The 22,745-nt window shown below is 37.5% G+C and overlaps 1 protein-coding gene across 4 annotated transcripts in view; it reads right to left on the bottom strand.

Annotated features, from left to right (window-relative positions):
• Positions 1 to 22,745, bottom strand: part of WASF1 (WASP family member 1) — a 95,065-nt gene that overhangs the window by 20,393 nt on the left and 51,927 nt on the right. For all 4 annotated transcript variants that reach the window (XM_054063671.1, XM_054063672.1, XM_054063673.1 and 1 more), the window contains one exon: positions 7,439 to 7,599. In XM_054063671.1, the coding sequence (XP_053919646.1) occupies positions 7,439 to 7,571 (133 nt within the window). In that variant the 5' untranslated portion in view covers positions 7,572 to 7,599. Of the gene's footprint in view, positions 1 to 7,438; positions 7,600 to 22,745 lie in introns of those variants that run through there.

The following is a 22,745-nucleotide window of genomic DNA, read 5'->3' on the forward strand; positions in this document are numbered from 1 at the left end:
AAAAAAAAACCCTGATCAATTTTACAGTTCTCCTCTTTCACCATTTGTTTCTCTTATCTCCTAATTTTTCCCTAAAATTTCTTCAACTTTTGTCCAGCATTGGCTTCTGCGGACAAATGAACAATTACTAACTATCCAATACACTAATATGAAGGGATACTAAAGGTAAAAAAAAAAGTTATTTTTATCTTGTTCTGGGGAAATGGGTATATATCAGATGAACTGACGTTATCTACAATCAACACACAAGTTCTGAGCCTTATTTCAGGCTAACTAAACAAAGTGTGGCAAAGAGATATCTTGTAAGCCTTACATACTGTGTTGTACAAATTCCTGGAACACCAATGTGCTGCAGGATCAGGGTGTAAACTAGCAGTCCCTTCAAAACTCCAGTCCTTTAATTCACTTGAGCTACTGCATTCTCTAAAAATTTAAGGTTTTAGCAAACCTTAAGGAATGGGCATTTAAATTAATCATTTTACAACACTAGATCAGTTACCACGAGATTCAGTTACAGGCTCTCAGACAAGGTACACGAGTCCTGAAGCAGGACTTACAGAAGAAGCCACTTCATTACCATCCGTCTCCAATGTTAAAGAAAGCTCCAAACTCTTCAATTGCACCTAAAGCTGAAACAGCATCCTGCAGACTGGTTATGGCATCAGCAGCCTCTAGGACCCACAGTCGAAATTTTAAGTAGCTATCTGGATAAATAAATTGATCTCCTAAAATGCTCACTGCCATAAGACAAGATCACTATTGGAAAGTCAAGATTATAACTGGTAAATCTAAGGCCAAAGTCAGATGCATCATGTAGGACAATGAAAATGAGACAATTGTTCAATGTTGTCAAAAGTATTACTTTTAATAATACTAATTAATTAATCTTAATAATGCTTAATTTAGGCTTAACTACTCTGTCAAACTTCCGGAGCTCAGCAGAGGGGGAGGGGGGAATTATGTGCAGAAACAAAATCTAATCTAACATACTTATCACTGGAATGAAATTATAAAAATATTTAATATATTCAATATGTCATGACATTGTTAAATGCAATGTATAATGAGGTTTCATATAATTAATTTACACATTAAATGATATTTTAATATTAAAATAGTAAATCTGTTGATATAATGAAACATACAAACCTCAAGGTATTATTACAGCTTAGCAATTGCCTTTTTTAAAAAGATGTAGAAATTGATAAGATATCAGGAAGAATAAGCTCAGAATTCAGCCTGCTACTGACATAGATGCTATCATTACTCGATTTACCATACAATCATAGAATAGTTTTGATTGGAAAAGACCTTTAAAGATCATCTAGTCAAACCTCCCTGCAGGAAGCAGGAGTATCTTCCCTCAGAGCCCGGTTCAACCTGACCTTGAACGTTTCCAGGGATGGGGCATCTACAACATCTCTGGGCAACCTGTTCCAGTGTTTCACCACCCTCATTGGAAAAAATTTCTTCCTTATATCTAGTCTAAATCTGCCTCTTTCAGTTCAAAAGCCATTCACACATTAAACAATATTTTTGTCCAGTATATTTTCTAAAAAAATAAAAGCAAAGAACAAAAGCAGCCATAAAAAATGCCTCATGTCCTACTGCGCGATCCATTCCCAATATCCTTACACTATGCATAATTACATTATTCACTACTGAGTAGTTCCTACCTACACAACATACCGTATATATTAGAAAATAATCTTTCACGATAATTAGTTACATGAGCAGCTAACAATATATAACTAGGGACCCTTTATAAAGCAAAACAAGAAAGTTGTTCTAAGCCCCTTAATATGTTTTCCCTCCTCCATTAATTCTAACATATAATTTAGCATATCCATTGCCTACTGATTCAGCTTTAAATCTTCACTACATTAATTTTATTTAATTGAACGTTTTAGCAAAAATCAAGGTATATTAGAGACCCGCTTGAAACACTAGGCTTGTTTCTTATCAAGTTCATTTGAATCTCACAGCTCAATGGCTAGGAGACAGACTAAAAGCCTGGAGACTGAACTGTCCCCCAGGCTTGGAGATAAGAACCTTGGCACATTCTTGAGAACTTTAGTGGCTATGGCTGAGCGAGCTCTGAAAAATTAAGTACTGAATATACTTCAGCAATGCTAATGATGATTAGGAAGGTGTAAAGACAGTGCACAAGAAGTGGATATAAAGACTTACCAGCAACATCAAAATACCAAAGAGACAACATAATTCCTTTCGCCAGCAAAACTGCACCAGACATTTATCAGAACCTGACCAGGATATCAAGTATTAAACTCTGGTAAACGTCAGCTCTGGAGCAGGTTTGATGCTTCATATTGACATCCAAGAAGAAAAAGTCAGCTCCCATTCAGGACACCACCAAGTAAAGTAACTGAGGTTATCCATTACGTATTTAGAAATCTAAGAAAGAGACTGCTGAAAGCAGAACCTGATGTTGAATGCACCAGTCCTAAAGATCACTTCACATGGATGTCTTGCTCTTGCTTTTCTTCTTTAATATCACCTGAATTCACTGTTCTATGTAGGCAAGGAATTAATGGCACTTAAGACTTTGTTCTGGTCTTGTTGACCAGTTGTCAGTAATTTCTCATTGAAAAAAAACCCCAAACTGTATTAGAACAAAGTCCATTTGAGATGGACATGGAACAGCATCACATTGCCAATACTGCCACTGCCAGGGAGACAACATCAAGAAATCAGGTAGAAGAAATGAGGCAGAAGTCTTTGAGATGATGTGGGTCTCTGAAAAGCAGAATAAGTCTTTACTTTTCAAATCCACCAGCTCCCTTACCCCAAGTGCCTAAGAATGCTTTCTCTAGTGTTCCTTGGTAATCACAGTAATAACCAGAAAGAGGGGTGACTACTGAAGAAAATTCAAAGAGAATATTCAATATTCTTGTGAGCACAGTGAGGATTTCCAGGGCAGGACTTGCCACAGGGATACTGACTGAAGTTGCAGATCTGCAGGGACCTGCCTCCAGTCTCACAACATGTGGCGGCCTTGCCATGTGCTGAAGATGTTGTCCAGACAGGATGAAGAGAGACAGGTTGGTCGCTGCACTGAAGAGGCCGAGTTCTAAAGATTAACTGCAGTACAGACACCCTGCTGCTAAGTATTTCTGGACAAAAAAATTGCCACTCATTGAACACTAACACCTTAAGCCATGGCAAACTGAAGGTTTTCCTGAGGTGAGAAAATGTCTCTCACACAGTGAGCAGTGTTTAAAACCACCTAGGGAATGGTGCAGTAAGCAAAAAAAATAAGGAAGAAGAGCTAAAAGCATCTGAGAGGGGGAAAAAAGGGGGAAGAAATAATATGCTTGCAAATCAGGGTTTTACTCCTGAAAACTAACAAATAAAAGGTGAAGAAAAGAAATGGCTAACTAGGAGAACTTGGTAAAACCAGGTACTAGTACAAAGAAAAGATAGAAAGAGGGGAAAAGCTATTGAAGGTTCAACGTTAATTGAAAATTATTTTATTAACATAAAAGGCACTCCAGCTTAGCAAACAGAGCTATACAGCATTCTCTTTCTTTATACAGACGTAGAATGAAAAAGGGAAAGGACATCTTGCTATGATTGAACAAAAGTTCTGGTCTGAATGCCTGCAATACAACTATTCATTAATGGAACATACTCAAAAGGAGAAATGTTCTCTGTCCCAGATGGAAGTGTTGGAGACAGAGGCCAAGAACAAACCCCATCAGTTAGGTTTCTTATGTAGTACTGAGATTCTGTGTACAGGGAACAGCTGAATAAAAGGAAAAACAAGATTGGTCAATAGCTTTCAACAAAATGAGGAGGTTACATGCACACAAGACAACTATTTATACATGTTCTAACAATGGCACAGCTGCACAGTGCCATCGGATGTGTTTCACATATTGTGGAATGCTATAGCCCCATAAAACCCAACATATACCAACTCAGGCAGCACTGGAGTACTAATGTATCTGCAATATTGCTGAAAAAAATAAGTAAGCACTTCTCCAGAGCAGATACGGTCAAGAAAGCAAAAAATACAGGGAAAAATGGGTAGGAAAATAAAGCAGCTGGTGATGTTGTCCAGCGTTTGGTTCCCACAGTGCAAAGAAAAGCTGTCAGACAACAGTTCCTTTTATGAAGTTAGAGAAACTGGGAATAGACGGGGGAAAAAAAAATTACTTGCTAGCAATTCTGTATGTTGCATCAAGATAGACTGATGTGTTTTCATGCTCCAGGGAGAAGGCAAGGACTACCACTCAAAGCAGAAATGAGTGTTTTGTCCTCTCATCTCTACTTCTTTCAAAGGTCAAAAAAATTCTCAAATTGAACAATTAAAAGCAGCACTTCAAATAAACCAAGGATTGAGAATTTGTATGGAGACACATAGCAGCTACTGCTGACATACTGATGCAAAGCTCTTTTCATTATAACACAGGGAAACAGGATTCCTGTCATTTTGCAGGTATTGTATCTGCAGGCATGTCCTACTTACACATAGTATCCAAGATCCCATTAAGGCTGAATAGACTTCTAGAAGTCATGGAGTCCAACACCCCGCTCAGAGTGGATCCAATTAGATCCAGCTGCTTGACTACTCCAGTCAAATTAATACATTGAAGAATGGAGATCTAACCACACACGTGAAAAAGTCTAAACTTAGCTTTTCTAAATATTGTCTTTTTAGTATCATTTAAAGTACTGAAGGTTCTAATTCCATCACAGCGCTCTTTGTCCACATCATATCAGAAGAAAGGTCAAGAATGGGTTGATCTTGAGAGTCTCAACGGCAGGAGATTAAACTTCTATTTGAAGGCTGGTAACTGAAAAATCTTAGATGCAGAAATGACTAAGTGCTAATCAGGTCAAAGACCATTCATGTGCATAGCTTTACTGTCAAAAGCAAAAGCAGCTTTAATTTAAAGGAAATGAAACCCTACCAGAACACTCAGTTTCTGCTTTCATTTAGTTTATAACTTAAAGATTGATTCTCAAACATATATGTTATCCAGAGAAAACAAAAAGGGAAGAACTGCAGAGAAGCTGGTTGCCAGGGGATTGCTGTGAAACCATGCCTGCTGGCTGTGACTCATCACAGACAACCACTAAAATTTATCTGCATGTCAGCAGGCCTTGATGTACACCCATAACAGTGACACACCAAGTAAAGACTGTTTGCTTGGGTTTAAGTACATGGGAGACAAAATCCCTACGCCAGAGTTCCCAAATCTTTTTGAATTTGTATTGCTACTAGCACAAATGGGCAGAACAGCAAAAAGAATTCTGGAACAAAACAGAATCACAGGTACACATACCTTCGTAACATGATCCCCATTTTTATAGAGCAATCCTTAACATTGCTGAGAATTATTTCTCAGCAAATTATTTTGCAAAACATGCCCTATTTAATTGCAGGAAGTTTGTTTGTTTTTGTTGAAAAACACACGCAGTTAAAACCAAAAAGTTGCAGATTGAAGAACTAAATCAGATTATTGCACAAAACTCTGAAAACAAACATTTGTCATTGAGTAATTCAGTTGGTATAAACACTCTCTGTAGAAAAAAAAACTACAAACACCATGATGATATTTGGAGGGAAGTTTGAAGTAACAGGTTTTGCTCATCAGTGTTTAGCTTGCTTATAAAAAATTCTGAGTGACCTACCCTGGGCTTGCTGTTGCACAGTAAACTAGTGCATTTTCCCTTCCTCCTCTTTTACCTTCCTTGTCATTTCCAACATTACATGCCTTTTGACTAACCGTGAGTCACAAGTTCATGACAGAAACTCCTCTCAAGTGAAAACAGCTAATATAGGGCTCATCCCTATGTGTGCACCCTGCACGTAGAACCACATTCCTTCTACAGAAAAGGTGTTTTATGCAATTACAGTTACATTCCCTTGCAAGTGTCTCTCTAACTGTGCTATATATTAGGCAAGCCATACAACAAATGCGAGAGCATTCTTCAATAACTCTTTTCTTTCTCCCTTAATTGAGTTCTTTCTGTTTTGGTATTGCTTCATCCTGACCTCTTCCTGAACTGCTGTATACACAACGTCAGGCATAAGGTCTGTATATCAAGAAAACATAGCAAGAGCAGCTGAATATCAACAGGTAAGCACTGAGACCACAACGTTGAGTTAGAAATTGTTTTTAAAATTGAAAAAACAAGTTTGTTTTAAGGTAAAATTAAACTTCCAAATGAAAATATCAAATGTAAATTTGGTATGCCACCTACGAAGGAAATTCCCTTAGATGGAGTGCATAATCAAGTAAGAATTTTTAAAACAAGCAAACTAAAATAAACGAATATAATATTAATAAGGGTGACTTGGAAGTGGAGGCTAGTACACGAGCATCTACTATGAGAAGGGCTTTTGGCAGAAAGCGTGGCCAACAGATGGTGATCATATGCTGCAGCCTAACCTGATATGCTCTTAGTTCACTGAATAGTATTTAAATAGTTAAGTTGCTTTCCTTGTTGTTGTGGCAGCTATACTAATAACGTTCATATGTATGTGCTGTAAGCATTTCTATCTCAATTGATTAATTTGGTGTCCTCAATTAGAGCCTTCAATCTAATAGCACCCTAACAGCTTCAAAAAGTTGCCAAAACAGAGTTCCCATACAGTATACAATCAAACCAATAACTAAACCAATCTAATTAACAAATTAGGCTACATCACCTATGACCCTATGATACTCATATTGCTGAAAGGCTTTTCACGTTGCAGATATATGTACATACACACTTTAATATTTAATGTTTTGATAGTCTGGAGCATACTAATGCTCTAGTGGTTAAAAAGCACCAGTAGTACTGGAAATTCAAAATGCTATCATGCTGGTTCATCTGACAACTTTTTAAAGTTGCTGTAACTTAAAAAAAAAAAAACCCAGAAACCAGTCTTTTCAGAAAACCTCCTTCAGAGTTGTAGAGCTTAAGAAGTACTCATTCATTTCAAAGGCATCGAAGGAAAAATTGTTAACAGAAGGGAGAAGGAAGACAATTCTATCTGTTTGAAATACTATGTGATAATTACATTTCTGAGTTTATTACTTTAAAAGACTATCGCTTTTTTTTCTGAATGACCACAACATGACCAAGGGTTTAAGTTAAGAGAATTAAGCAGTCACTGATACATTCTTCATTATGTTATATTCCCTACTCAAGAACTGCTCTAAGGTTGGCAATTACTGGCTTCATTAACTGCCAGATATCCTTTCCTGTCATGTTTCACTGGTAACAGAAATATATGGCTGAATAGTTTTAAGTCGTGCTGCTGGAAGAATTCCTAGTTTCCTTTCACAGAAGTCAGTAGCCACAAAAAGACTACATTCAAGGCTCAGAGAATTTGAAAAGGTGTTCCTATTTTAACCACAAAAACTATGACTGCAAAATATAACAGTTCTAAACACAGCCATTAGGATAAAGTACTTACTTAGGCTACTCAGTTGTCTGATTATATTTGCCAAGGAGATATTGGTGACACATTCCAATTCATTCTTGATACCTCGGGGCAGAGCTGTGTGGCACAGGTGCCTGGGGTCTATGTTTCTTTTCACCAGTGGCATTCTGAAATATATCAGAGGACCAGCAAACCTGTAAAGAAGGGAGATAAAATACTGTTATAAACTGAATTAAATTTGAAATTCAGACTGTGTCTAAAGTCAAATTGACTAATCCAGACAAGGTAAAAATACCTCCATAGTACCAATGGAACTCATTGCTCTGTGAGTACATAAATCTTATTCCTTGCCCAATAAAAGGCTACTTCACTCTATAAATCTTTACCTGACTCAGATGCCAGTGAAATGACAAACAATTTTCTATGGTTTATGATTTTTCTTTTTTCCCCCCCGGGGGAAAAAAAAAAAAAGGAAAATATTTGCAGTAAAAAAAACATTAAACAGCAATTTCCTTCCAGATTAACTGCTTTCTTATTCAGGCAAGACAAAGTCCAACAACAAATTCCCTTTACTATGAGGTCAAAGCAGTTGCCTATTCCACCTGAAAGCAGATAGGATCCATTCATTGGGTAACGTCATGTTACTAGTAGGAGTCACCCTTCTAGTCTAAACATCACTTCTAAATTATATGTAATTGAGTTTGAAAAAAGAAGATATTTCCCTTCTATCTACACAACTACAGGCAATAAATTCAGCTAAGAATGCACCTTCCAAACAAAAGTCTCTTCAATATACTTGTAGTGCAAAGTCCTCCACGACTCAGAAATCCTGCCCCCTCCACATCTTTCCAAATCGACATATGTTAAATTAATCAGGAGTCTTACTAGTTATGCAGATAGTGTAAGAATCTTCTCAGGCTGCAAACCCCAGGCTTGCAATTTTCTGCACCCATGGCACTGATTGGAAGGAGTTTCTCAAGGGGCAAGTTATGCCTCTTAGTTTATCAGTGCTGCTTATTAAGATCCATCTGCTAAAACTTTTATTCATGAAAAAATGATTCTCTAAAGTTCTGTAATTTTTTGATCCTTTGTCATGTAAAACTCTGAATGACCAATGCAAATCTCCCATATGATATTGTGGAAGAGACTACACTTTCTCCAGGCAGCAAGGCAGACAACTTTTCCAGAAGGCAACTTGCAGTCCTAGTCCCTCAACCAGACAGCCTGCCACAGCTTCATCTGTCCTCCAACATGTTCCCAGGGTGCAGCCAGGGCTCCATGCCGTGCCACAGAACGCATCTTCCCTGCAGTATAGATTTAGCCACTGTTAACTTTACTTGGTTGAAACTGAGAGGTTTATTTGGATAAGAATAACATAAGGCCATGGTCATAGAGCTGAAATATTGCTGACCTAGAATGGCATAGGGACTTAAAACAGTCAGAGATGACAGTAATGGAGTATTTCCCTCTTACAGACGGCTTGGATTTATCCTTGATGCTCTTCATGGAATATATTCTTTCACTGAAGCCAGGGCTTACAGCTTAGGGACCCAGACAGGATTCTTAAGTCTATCTGAGAAAGATCTCTTTGTCTCCAGGATCTTATTAGATTTCGTTCACTGCATTTTAACACCTTGTCTACTGCCTTTATTTTCTTGAGAGAACCAAAATATTTCCTGTTTTTGATAGGTAAAAACCAATGAAAGGAATTTTTCTAGCTTAAGGGAAAGACTACACAGTTCTTAAGATTTTATAATTCAGTTTCTTAATAATAACAGTAAAAATTAAGGAAGCACGCATGGGACAGAGATAAATTATAAGAACAGATTTTTATATTTATTTTCTAGGAATATCCCAAATCTTTCTTGATCCTAAATACTTAAGTACTACAAAGTTAGCTGCTACATACAAGCTAAATGAAATAAAAAGTGCAAATACTAACACTGTCTGAGATAGAAGCAATGAGAAAGTGTTTACAGTTAAGGTGAGACTTTATACCAGCTGGTACAAGATACAGGTATAGCATGAAGCAAGGGAGATCAAATGGGCCCCACCAGCAGAGCTTCAGCTGTCTTAGGAACTGCAGCCCCTATGCCTTCAGTGACAAGACCCTAGAAAAACCCATAACTACAGGTTCGTTATCGTGGCTTCTCAACAGAAAATAAAGGAACCATTCTGTCACTGTCAAAGAAACACAACAAATGATATGTGAGCAATGTTCTACAGAAGCAATTAAATATTAATTCCAGAGTTAAGCCCTTTCTTGATTACTGCTTCAGTGACAGTGTTGTATAAACAGCACGGTAGGCAAGTCTTTTTAAAAGAACTCCAAACAAGTACATTAAGAAATGTAAAAATTTACATATAAAGGAAGTCTGTCTGTCTATATATGTATCTACCTACCTATCTATCTAATACAGGTCTGAATTACAAAGGTTAAAAAAATCTGTAAATAACAAGCTTAAAAAACAGTTGATGGCTACTGTACTTTTTCTTTTTTCTCTTATATAATAAAGATATTAATAAGTGATGATATTGCTCTCCCTCCTTGATTCTATATAATTCATTAAAAAAAAAATTAATTAAAAGACCAATTTTTAGCATGTACAGATTGTAAAGCTCCAGATGCTCAATGACAGATTCTTTAGAAAACTGTGTGTAATAGCAATAAAAAAACCCCTTATAATTAATTGCAGCCGACTGCCAGCTAGATTTTCAGTAACAGTGTTTGAATGTGAAACGTCCTTTACATATCTGATTTGTCACTAGGATAGAACACTTAACAAAATAGTTGAAAAGACACAGTATTGACCCAAACATTTTCTCCAACAGGCATAAAAAGATGCTGCACTAGCAGAGATTAAGTCAGAACTCCCTGGACCTCGAATGTACAACTCTGAAGCTGAGTAAAAGTCCATTTACGACAATGGAATTTTGCTTGCATTTACCTCTCTAGAATTCCTAGAAAATCTACTCTTTAATGTTTTTTTCCTCCCCCAAACCCCACAAATAATATTTCACGATACACGGATAACACAGTTGTGTTACCCAAAGATATAGGTTAACAAGAAAGGTTAGCAGAGGGAAGAGTAAGTATGGTAAAAGCTATAGTTCTTAAACAAGAATACAGTTGGAAAGGAAACAAATGACAGAAGATAAAACTGAAAACTATGCCAAGTCTGAACACAACTATTTTCTTGTTTCCCACGGAAACCAGAACAAGGAGACAACCAGGAAAATAACACTCAAACATGCTCAGAACACAGAAAAAGGTATTCTGTACAATGTTTAGTAGATCGTGAAACTCATTGCCACATGACACTGTAGAGAACAAAAGTACCTGCCGGTAATTTGTCTATCGCGGACCACATATTCTTTGCAGTTTGTCGCAACCACTAGAAGATCTTGATGATTCCTCCCCAACTGTATTTAGCGATGCCAGCACGGGGAGCCCTCACTCATGAAACGAGTGTGCAACAGCAAACTGAACTTTACTGTACTCAATTTCTTCACTCCTATAAAAATATCTTTCCCAAAGCAGTTCTTATCAAGAAAGCTTAAAAAAATTAAAATCACTTTATTTATCAGCTTTAGAGCTGTGAAAGAAATAAAAACAGAAAACGAAACAAAAAAAGGCATTGTTACAATCTAGCATATCCTTCAAGTTGAAATCAAAAAAATACACACAGCCTCACACCTTGTTCCCAAGCCATACATTACCCAAGCCACTTGGGAAGTAAAGGAAAAGTTCATTCCTAGATCATAAAATCCTGTTGCAATGCTGCTCCCAAGTAAGCCCTAGAAACTCTTCATAACCCTTAACAAGCAGAAAAGAGAAGCGGCTTGTCAGTGCATGAGAGCATCCCTCATCTACAAGGAAGGTTACATGACACCTCCTCAGAGCCTGACAGGTCTCCTCCTGTCTCAAAGGTCTCAGAGCTCTCCCTCCCCTCAGCCCAATTGCTCAGGGGAAGAGAAGGCAATCCTCAAACAGGAGGTATCTCCTCTTCCCTACTGTCCCACACAAATCTTTGAGGAAAGCCTGAAGAAGTAGCACCAGTCAGCTAAATGGAAGTCTTTACTCTATACTGGTCTTAAAATCTTTTACAAAGAGACACCAGTCTCTTTTGCAGGGCCACTATGGAAAACTCCTCTCTCCCATCCCTACGCATCCTGTGAAGCACTCTCAGTACACTCAAAAAGTAAACTCTAATCTCCTTTACAAACCCTTCTGCTACTTGAGATGCACGATGGCTGGCACAACCTCATGCCCACACAAACGCTGTGAGTATGAATTCGAAATACAAATGTGTACATACTGAGTAGCTAATAGTTTTATCCACCTCTCATGCTTTGGTAAGTGATTTTTAAGAATTAGTTAAAATACTACAGCTGCTTTTTCAATTAATTCCTATTACTTAAAGAACTGCAGAACAATGGCACTAATGAAAGTTAATTATTATCTTTTTAGAAGAGCAGCCTTAATGAGATTTGACTGCACTTCTTTTCAAAAGCCAAGTTGTTTAGCATGCTGCAGGACCCTCTTCAACTGTTAGGAGCCCTCAGGGGTGATGCTCTTCCATCTCTGTCTCATAGCCCTCAGACACTGCTGCTAGCAGCCGAGCAACCTGCACGGGGGGCACCTGCCCACAGGGCAGCTCGCACAGGTATGGTGTTGCTCTGACACCGGCAGTTTCACCCTGCTGCCGGTGCCAAGAAAAGTTTCTGGGGAGCACTGGTGTGGGAAACAGCCACCATTTCCCCTTCAACACACTCCTGTAGGAATATTTCATAACTGCACAATGTGCGGAGAAATGTTACGTTACTGGAAGCTTGTGAGAAAAATGTGAAATGTCACTTGTCACAGTAATGACTCAGGTTCCCCAGCAAGCACAGTATGACGAGTAGGAATGAAAGCACAACATTATGGCAGGGAAAAAACTCACTGACTAATCTGCCCAACAGTTTAACTGGTACCTAAACTATACCCCAGTTTTACTTTCAGAAGACTAATGAAATTTCATGACCATATCTCTTTTTTATTCAGAGAATCATAGAATAGTTAGGGTTGGAAGGGACCTTAAAGATCATCCAGTTCCACCCCCTGCCATGAGCAGGGACACTTCCACCAAATCAGGCTGCCCGAGGTCCCATCCAACCTGGGTTTGAATGCCTTCAGGGATGGGGCAGCCACAGCTTTCCTGGGCAACCTGTGCCAGTGCCTCACCACTCTCATGGTGAAGAAATTCTTCCTCATGTCTAGTCTAAATATACCCCTCTCCAGTTTATACCCATTGCCCCTCGTCCTATCGCTACAAGGCTTTGCAAACAGTCCCTCCCCAGCTTTCCTGCAGCCCCTTCAGGTACTGGAAGGTCGCTATAAGGTCTCCCCAGAGCCTTCTCTTCTCCAGTCTGAACAACCCCAACTCTCTCAGCCTGTCATGAAAGCGTACTTCTGATTAAGCTTCACTTTGTTCTTACTGAATGCTAAATTATTTTCTTAATTTTAATGACAGGGAGTTATAATTTTGATACAATGTACCAATAACGCTGCACTGAATGCCCTTGCTTTTATAAGGTTAAATTTAACTCCAGCCACTTTTACAGTGTATCTCTATGCCTTAACATTACCATCCTTCTTGTAATTATCCTTTAACAATGTGCAACAGCAATGCCTTTCATATGCCTCATTTAATTGATCATGTTCTAGCTGCTGGCAGAACAGACCAGTCTGAAACACAGCAATCAATTTAACACTTCGCCCACCCACCCTTAGGAACAGAAATAGAACATACAATAGCTTTTATATTTGCCTACATAGTCATGTACTGACTGCATCCACACTACATGGACTTTGGAAAAGAATCAAAGTAGCTAATAAAAATCCTCAAACGTATTAATGAATGTGGTAAAATCATAATCATAGCAGTTAACAAAACAAGCTCACTCTCCTGTCAAATTTCCTTTTAATTATACTACCAGACATCAAGTTACACTAGTTGCAGAAAAGATGAAGGTCTTATAAGACACACCTCTACTATGAAAACGCAAATGTGCAAAGATCTCAAGCTGCTTATTTCTCTGCAGCTCCTTCCGCAAGATCAACGTCCAGGTAAAAGACTAAGAAAAAGCAGACACCAACAGTAGGACGTCCTTCCGTAAAGCAGGGCACTACCACCTACTGCTGAGTCAGCCTAACAATTTTAAAACTCTAAAGGCAATTAACACCCCTTAAAAGATACATCTTGGAACTAACTAGATGACAACTGACAAATTGACAATTCAACAGAAATCTGTTAAAATTACATTTCTGCAAACCTTTCTGTTATGAACCATGTCACAGAACGAGATATCTTCTTCTTGGAATGCTTCCCTCAAATCTCAGTCTTCCACAACTTGCTCTGAAAATTTTTTCTAACTGCAGATGACGAGGAGGAGATGACTTTATTGCAACTAAAAAGCAGTATCAAACACAAACAATGCAAAATAGAACACTAGAAATTGATGTTGACATCACCACTGTATAAGAATTAATGTAAACCAAATTGTTTACATCTCCTATACTAAACTGTCTATTCAAAAATGTTGTTACATATATGGTCAATATACAGAGCAACGACTCTATAGGGTAAATAAAGGAAGTTGATAATTTCTTTATTAAACCAAGGTCATTAATAAAATATTTCTTATTTTATTTGTATTCACAAGTATAAAAATACTGTTCCTGAAGTAATACCAATAACAGTCTCTCAAACTTTCTCTTAATAACCAGTTGCTGAACTGAAGACTAGATCATGCAGGGATGGACTATTATGTCAAAGGGCCACTGAAGCCTCTATCTCAGTAATGTAGAGTAAAGTATTTGATTTGCAAGATAATAATGAACACACTCCTAACTCATAAAATATATTTAAAAATGCACTTGTAATTTTTATTCTGTATTTAACAATGACTGACTTATGCGTTTGTTTTAATTATCTGTGACAATTATTATTTTCTTTTTATAGAACAATCTGTAATGATCTCAATAAATCTGATGTCAGATAATCAGAAAACAGACAATGCGGTCACAGAAATGGGTAGGACTTGAGTTCTACTCGATCTGTAAGGCATAATTACAGACAGTGCTAAAAAAAACTATGTTTCAGTTTCTACCACACAGCCAATTTTCACCAAGATGTGAATTGAAGACTGCAATCTCCTCCTATGCATGTACACCTGCACACACACAGGCACACCTATCTTTAAAGCACAGGGAAAAAAACACTTGAAAATTACGGCTTTGATTATAGACACAAACCACAGCTACACCTACTTCCTTGCTGAAATGTCCAAGTTTCACCTTTATTCAGCTAAATAAATTAAAAAAAAAAAAGCAATCTTGGTTTTTTTACAGTGTAAAACATTTTCATATTTTCAACTCTATATGGGTTGCAACTATCATAAAACAGCATATTGAAAAGAAGGCAATTTTGGAAAGCTATGGGTAAGAAGAAATTCAGTGATTAATTATTTGTATGTTGACTTTTAAGAGCTTTTTCTGTGATAAAATAGATTTTTTCCCAAAAAATCTTAAACAGTTACTGCTGCTGAGGTAACTCCAGTGACGGCAGCAACAGCAGACTTCCCAGCATAGGTAACACTGCAAAATATGACCCCCCCAGTAACAGCAGAGCAGCACTGCTAATGCAGGACGTATAGCCTCATTAACAGAAACAGCGGCAGTATTTCAGGAGAGAAAGCTGACATATCAATTCATAACTGCAGGGGCTCCCTCAAGTTTTAGAGGAGGCAACAGCGTATTTTCAGTAAGCGAGACACTGCAATCTGGGTCAATTCAAGGAGCTACATGCAACAAAATACAGCATCACAGCATGCAGCAATCAGTTTCTACCGAGTCCAGCCCTCGGGGCTTCCACGCCACTTCCAAATCTGCTGGGGAGTATCTTTAGAGCTTGACTCCAGCTACAACCCATTGTATGGGCTTGGGCTCCCTCAGCATCCATACACACTTGTCTGAAATTCCTCCCACCTGTGTTTTGTTTGCGCTGTCATGGGCCCCTCTTGTCCCAGCAGCCAGGTGATGGAAGCCCTCACCATCATTTATACAGTCCTCTCTTCCCTCAAGTCTTAATGAAAGATTTCACTCCCACCATGAGTGCAGAGCAAAACCCTAAGGTATTCTAAACACAAGGAGAGAATATTCAGCTCAGGATTGATTTCTTTTTCCTAATACAGGCACAAAATACAATGGACTTAAATAAGCAGCAAGCAGATTTTGAAAATCTCTTCTATTTTGTTAAGCAGAATTCCTATTAATGAAGAGGAATCCAAACACAAACAATTCAGAGCACAGCAGCTTACAAACTGTGGCTTATTTAGTTTCTTTCTATAAGGCTAAGCTCAGCTTGATTTCACAGAGCTGAAGTTTTTTTTTTTTTCCTTTGTTTTCATTTCTATTTGCTAAGCATAAATTCTTTTAACAGTGTGGCTTCCTTAATTTCCCCCCCCCTTACCAACAGCTTCTATCCTACCATAGTGTCTTTTGATTGTAAGTTATTTATATGAAATTTAAGGAATTACAGCAAAAGCAAAAAAAATCCAGCCACCGTAAGTGCAGTTATTTGATATATCTTGCTAAATAACTGTAAAAACATTTATATTCCTCTTAATAAAGAAACTATTTAAAATAAATTGCTTTTGGGAGAAAAACAAACCAGATTCAACACTACCCACCCTGAACAGTAGGACTGCTGGGGGCAATAAGCCACTAAGCCAGTTGCATTTCTGGGTCATAGACAAAATTCAACGAATGAAGTTAGACGTGACACTGTTTAGCATGTCTACAGCAAGAAACATTTAGACATACAGACTTCCTTCACATAAACTATTTTAAAGAAAAAGGGAAATTAAAAAACTATCAATTTTTGATATAACAACTTATTTCCAAAATACACATAACAAAAAGCAGAGAAAAAATTAAGAATAAGGTTTTATTTTAAAAATTCTCCAAATATATGAAAAAATAATATTAAATAATTCCAGGTGTTAGATTAGAATTAATTAATATTTGGGTTTTTTTCCCTTATAATTCTACTTCTTAGCATATTTAAACTAAAACTTTTGCTATATATATATATATATATATGATGATCCAATCCCTTCACAACCTATGACAAAAGTTTACAAAACAGTAAATTATCAGAATATAATTGCATTCTTCAAATCCAAACACAAGTCTTAAAAAGCACAAAATACTAATCAACGATTCTTCTTCCAAAATAGAAACTACAGTATTAGTGCAGCAAAGACTTACAAAACCAGTCTTGTGGACAGCTCACAGAAAAGATGAGAAACATTGTCTCCAGACATGCACAAGTTCTAAAGATATCTTACTGCAAAAAGGAAAATTAATGAAATTCATCATATGCGTCCATATATTAATGCAGAAATATTTAGTCATGTGGAACCACACTGCATTTTATTGTCAGAATATCAATCAAGAAAAATAAGTAGTGACTCCTTGCACTTGTATTTCTATTAAGCTTTCTGAAGAAGCAATTTAAAAAATATAAATTATATGCACAATGTACTTGCACTATATATATGCACACACATACGCTGCTACCTCTAAATAGAACTCTTAAATTATTGGATGTAAGATTTGAAAAAAGAGCTGCAGAATTTCCTGTCAGCATTACAAATATTACTCAGATTACCCTGTACTCATTAATATTTTCTCCTAGTGAGCTCCTGTCAGGTCATTTGATTAAAAACAATTTTGGAAGTATCCTGGGTCCTAATTTAGGTACAGCCAAGAATGCTCAAGTTAATTTTTGATTTCAAGTTTTCCTCCATTGCCCAAAGGCTAAAAATGTTTTAATGCATAACATATTATCTGATTCGAAATTGCTTTTTGAGACGTATGTTTTATCTGATGACATTTTTTCTCCCAGCATTAATCTAGTTTTCCTGTTAACGGTTTCTACATATGGTGCATAACACAAAAGCCCTATGATGGATAGCAACAAAAGCTCTTTATTACAGTGGTGACAGAGACAGATAACTAATCCAGTGTTAATTTAAAATAAAAACCTTATTGCCAGAACTAAGGGTATGGCTTCTGTGGTTATAGACTGTCTATCACAATGTAATACCTTTGAAAAATCTCTACGAGTTCTCTTGAGGATGTATACTCTACATAATAATGGTTAACTACATAATAATGGTTACCTTTGTTACACGGTCCTATACCAGTTCAGGATAAACACCTCTCAAATGCACATGTCAATTTTTTAATTTTCTAAGTTTTCCCCAGCACATACACAATGAATGCCAATACACTTCAATTGCACGAATACAGCAACTTGCTTTTGAATGGACAGTGTTTTGTGGCAGTCAATAAGAAATATTTAAAGAAAAGGTACCTGAACTTCCCAACAGCTATGAAAAGTAACCTGGTGGAGACTGGGAAGACAAGTGTTCCACCCGGACTACGGGACGGCCCTTAGCCACCACGTTCCCAATCAGCGCTGCACTGCCAACTTCCAGAACTGCCGGCGGTGAGGGAGCCCCTGGCACTATTAATCACAGCCAACGCCTCCCATGCCAGCCTGCTTCGAAGCAGGCTGGCCCTCGCGCAGGCCATTAGAATTCAACACGCAGAGCCCTGCCTGAACAACAGAGCTGTCCTTACAAAGGCAACACAGAAGTGCTCCCCCCTGGTGACCAAACCCTGCCCTTTTTCCCCAGACACAAGTGGGGAACCCCCCGAAGGCAGAGTGATTAAGAAAAAAAATATTCCTTTGGTACCAAGCTACAAGTCGCAAACATTAAATTATGATGTGCCAAAAATGAAAGAAATGAGTGGCTGTGCATGCCTAAGGAAAGGAGGGAAGGGGAACACTACAGTCTGGACCTTTCATCGTGTTGAACTTACTGTTGAAGCAGAGAAGGAAACTGGATGCTAATGAAATAATATTGTCGGGAATCTACAGTAGTAATGAGACCAACATACAGAGTGCCTGTGACTATGAAACCTCATGCAAAGCAGGAGTTACTTCCAGAGTTTCCATATATTAATCCACCAGTGATACACACCATACCAGCCCTCACTCACTAAACTAAATAACAGGTGTCAGGAGTGACTATCAGAACCTGTTTGCGTCTCAGAACACTACTAGATATTTGAAAAAGTGATGTTAGCAAGAGCTGGAGATAAGCCATCTATTTAAAAACTATATTTTCACTGCACTTTATGCTAGGATACCGAAAACCACAAATGATAGATCACTGGGTTTGATTTTCATAGTCAGTATATCTTAATTCTTCCATTTAAACTATCAAGTGGGATGTACAGATGTATAATAATCACCTTACCATTACTAGCTGAGCTTCTTTGTAGACTAATTTCTCCCCCAGCAAACAATAAAATTCCTCAGAAGAGGATTTGTTGCAAAAAATGTGAACATGCATAAACAACATTTTGCTCTGTCTGCTGCCATTTATGCTATTTAACATGTTTGAACAGACATGCTGCAGGGAAAAAGGTATTAACATTCACAGAGAGTTTGTTTACTCTTGAACAGAAATGTTATTAAATATTCAACAGTCCAGAAACACAGATGATTTATACTGTTGAAGGCTAGAAACTGATCATTTCATCCTTCATTCAGTATAGCGTCAGAACTCTCCACAGAAGCGAATACAACATTTGCAAAGCAAAGACTGGAAGACTCGGACATGCCTGTTTCCTACTCAGTGCAGTGCTGATTGGGACAACACATTTTCCAGTATTTTTCCCATTCAGTTTTCACCATGCGTTCCCAGTAATTCTTTGGTAAACTCTTCTACAATCAACTATGTCTCATACACAAGAAAATGTTGTCCATTTTCCTTCTTGCCTCCTTAGTTTTGTTCCCCTATACTTTCATATTACACATATTAATTATTCTTTCTTGTTGTTTGTAACCTTCAATTAGTTACAGATATTGCAACCTTTATTTGGTAGCAAATCTACCAAGTTTTACATTTCTGCCCTCATATAGCAGAAAAAAAAAATTAAAGTGTCATTAATTACAGTAATGTTTGTTATGCTTATTGAAGTACCATCTAATTTGTCAGCATTATTTTAGCAATAAGGTATCCAAAAGTGAAAACAGCATTCTGCATGCATTTGTATTACATGAGCATATCTAAACAAGCCTGAGCAACAGAATGATGTTTACCTGGCAATGTGCGCTCACAGCCCTGAAAGCTAACTGGATCCTGACTGGCTGCAATAAGAAGCGTGTCCTGCAGGTAGAGGGATGTGACCCCCTTCCTCTCCACTCTGGTGGGACTCCACCTGGAGTAATGTGTCCAGCTCCGGAGCCCTCAGCAAAGGAAAGATATGGACCTGTTGGAGCAGGTCCAGAGGAGGCCACAACAATGATCAGAGAGATCATTGAACCCCTCTTCTACGAGGAAAAGCTGGGAGAGTCAGGACTGTTCAGCTAGGAGAAGAGAAGGCTCCAGGAAGATCTTAGTACAGCTTTTCAATACGGAAAGGAGACTTTTAAGAGAGAGACTAGGGCCTGTAGTGACAGGACAAGGGACCAGTGTTTTTAAACTCTAAGAGGGTACGTTTACATTGGACATAAGGAAGACTTCTTTACAATGAGAGGTGTTCAAGGCCAGGTTGGATGAGGCTTTGAGCAGCCTGGTCGAGTGGAAGGTGCTACTGCCCTCGGCAGGGTAGTTGGACTAGGTGACCTTTAAGGTCCCTTCCAACCCAAACCACTCCATGATTCTATGAATTCTTTCAGTTACACCATTATTTGTTGCTATCGCCTACTCTAAATTCACAGCTATGTAAATTCAGTTTTGCAAATTAGATTGGGGTTTTTTTCCCTTGATAAATTTTCTAGTTTGGACGTCCTCTGAAGGTTGAGGTCTAAGGTCTAGCCTTTTAAACTCATGGTTTTTTAAGCAGCTATTCTGAAGTCAAATGAGATTCTTTGCAGAACCACATTTAAAAGTCACAACAGGAAGTTTTTTCTATTATCCTAATTTATGACATCCAAAGAGTAAATATCTTTTATAGAAAATTGAAGAAGCTACTCATGGCAATATTTATTAACAAGAAATGTGACACTGTTTGTCCTTCTGTTATAACACTCTAATGAAAGACAAATAAGGCTACATCCTTTGGTCTATAAAAGAATCAGTATTCATTTAGCAAATTTATATAGCTAGTAGGGATTACTGCATCAAAGTTTTCAAACTTGTTATATTTCAATAATTATTTCTAATATTTCTTAATTTCACAAGATGCAATTTAAAAATCTTAAAAAATAAGGAAAAACCTATTTTACAGACAAAATTAGATTTCATTGTAATTTCATAAGCAGCATTTAAAGACCTTATATTTGCATGTGTATTTTCCCCTAAATTGAAATATTAAGATTTATTCTGGCCAGCAATTGTTTTGACCATCTATGTCTGAATTTGAGAAATATGCCAGAAAATGAATAAATATCGCAAAGAAAACTAATTTTTTTGTGAACACTGGAACTAATTAAAGGTAGTCCTCTCAAGGCTTTTGTGTCATGGTTGACTGTGAGCTTTAACTAAAGCTGTTCCCATAATTGGGATATCTGTAAGATGCCTTTCCTCTCTGGTTTCCTGTATCTATTTACATGTAAACTAACCCTGTCACCTTTCCACTGCCCATAACATTTGCAAAGACATACATTTTCATAATAGATGCAGGTAACAGTGTTTCAATTATCCATTCCCCTATAAATTTGTCTCAAATTAGACAGCATTTTGGAATTTATTGGGATTAAATAGGAATAATACACAAACAGACAAAGAAGACTGAATTAGCCTCCTTTTCTTGACCTTAGCTTTGGAAACTTGATTTTAAAAGAAAAACTAGCTTAAATAACAGGTGCATCAACATTATTAAATCACTATGACCAAAAAATCTGCACGCACATATTTAGTAGGGCAAATAAGGTATTCTCAGTCTGCAGGGAAAACATCCATAGCCCTCACAACCATTACACGTGACAATCATAATATATTCAGTGATAAGGGAAACACTGAGTAAACACAGATCTCTGCTGGCTTCTTTGAGGGAGTCTGTAGTCCCTCGACTTGAAAAGGAAAAGAAGGTGATTATTCTCTACAATACAGCAAAAAAATCAGCTCAGCCATCCAAGAGGAAAAGCAGACCCAGTAAGGGAGTTAATAAAGTTGGCTCCTTCTCTCATAACAAGTATTTAACAAAGGGTAGCGATTGAATAGGGATAGAGAAATGAGATTATCTTTAGTTGTCTCTACAGGGACCTCTAAAAAGATAGCTTGGAATTGTTAGATTTTGAACAAGTACATATAATTATCAAGTAATAAAGATACCTGTTTGCCTCAGAGGCAGATAATGTAAGAACTAAGGAACTCTATTTCAGTAATACCTTCTGCATTTAAGATACGTTAACTGTAGATATTAAAAGAATTTAGGACACAGTATTGAATAAAACTGTATAAAATTCTAATCATCAAATAGTGGTGCTGTCATTAAAATGTTGGTTTCAAGCATACAAAAAGGGAGGAAATGGGCATTACTGGAAGGACAGCAACACAGTCACTTTAGCAGTCTCCGAGGACAGCAGTGGGAAATCATGGTACTTAGCTAAACGTCTGTTTCCACAGAATGCACGGAAATCCCAAGTGCCTATATAAAGCAATCCAGTCCGTTTACATTATTTTATTTTTCTACCAAGGATGTACAGAATCAACAGGAAATCTAAAAGGCCTCCATGTACTTCAGATTAACTCTATCTACCCTCTTTGAAGTGGTTCTTGCCTCCTGAACAACAGCCTGTTGTTTGGAGAACTCACTTGAGAAATGGGAAGACTTGAAAGGATGGAAATCAGATTAAGAGAAATGAACTTATGCCTTCCTTACTGCGGTAATCAAAAGCACTAAGCCACAGAACATTTTGCATGAAAGCACTTGAAACCAAGCAAGCAAATAAGGAAGCCAAATCTTATCCAGAAACTGGGATATTAGCTGCAAGTGGCAGAACTAAGCTTCCAGATCTTAATCCCAGGAAATAATTATGCATTTAAAAAATATAAATTGTCATTAAATAAAACTATCTATACAATTATTGATGAGAAAATTAGATATGTGTCCCTCCAATTTAATGTCCTGGTTACCTAAAAGATATTTTTCCTTTACTGTACAGCCCTTTCTCCCACAGACAGTTGAATACATACGTTTAAACCACCTAGCTTGAGCGCTGCACCTGTATTTTTCAGTGCTTCAAAATGGCATGACCCACTCGATGAT

This window comes from Cuculus canorus, chromosome 3, assembly GCF_017976375.1.
Source record: "Cuculus canorus isolate bCucCan1 chromosome 3, bCucCan1.pri, whole genome shotgun sequence".
Taxonomy (NCBI): Eukaryota; Metazoa; Chordata; class Aves; order Cuculiformes; family Cuculidae; genus Cuculus; species Cuculus canorus.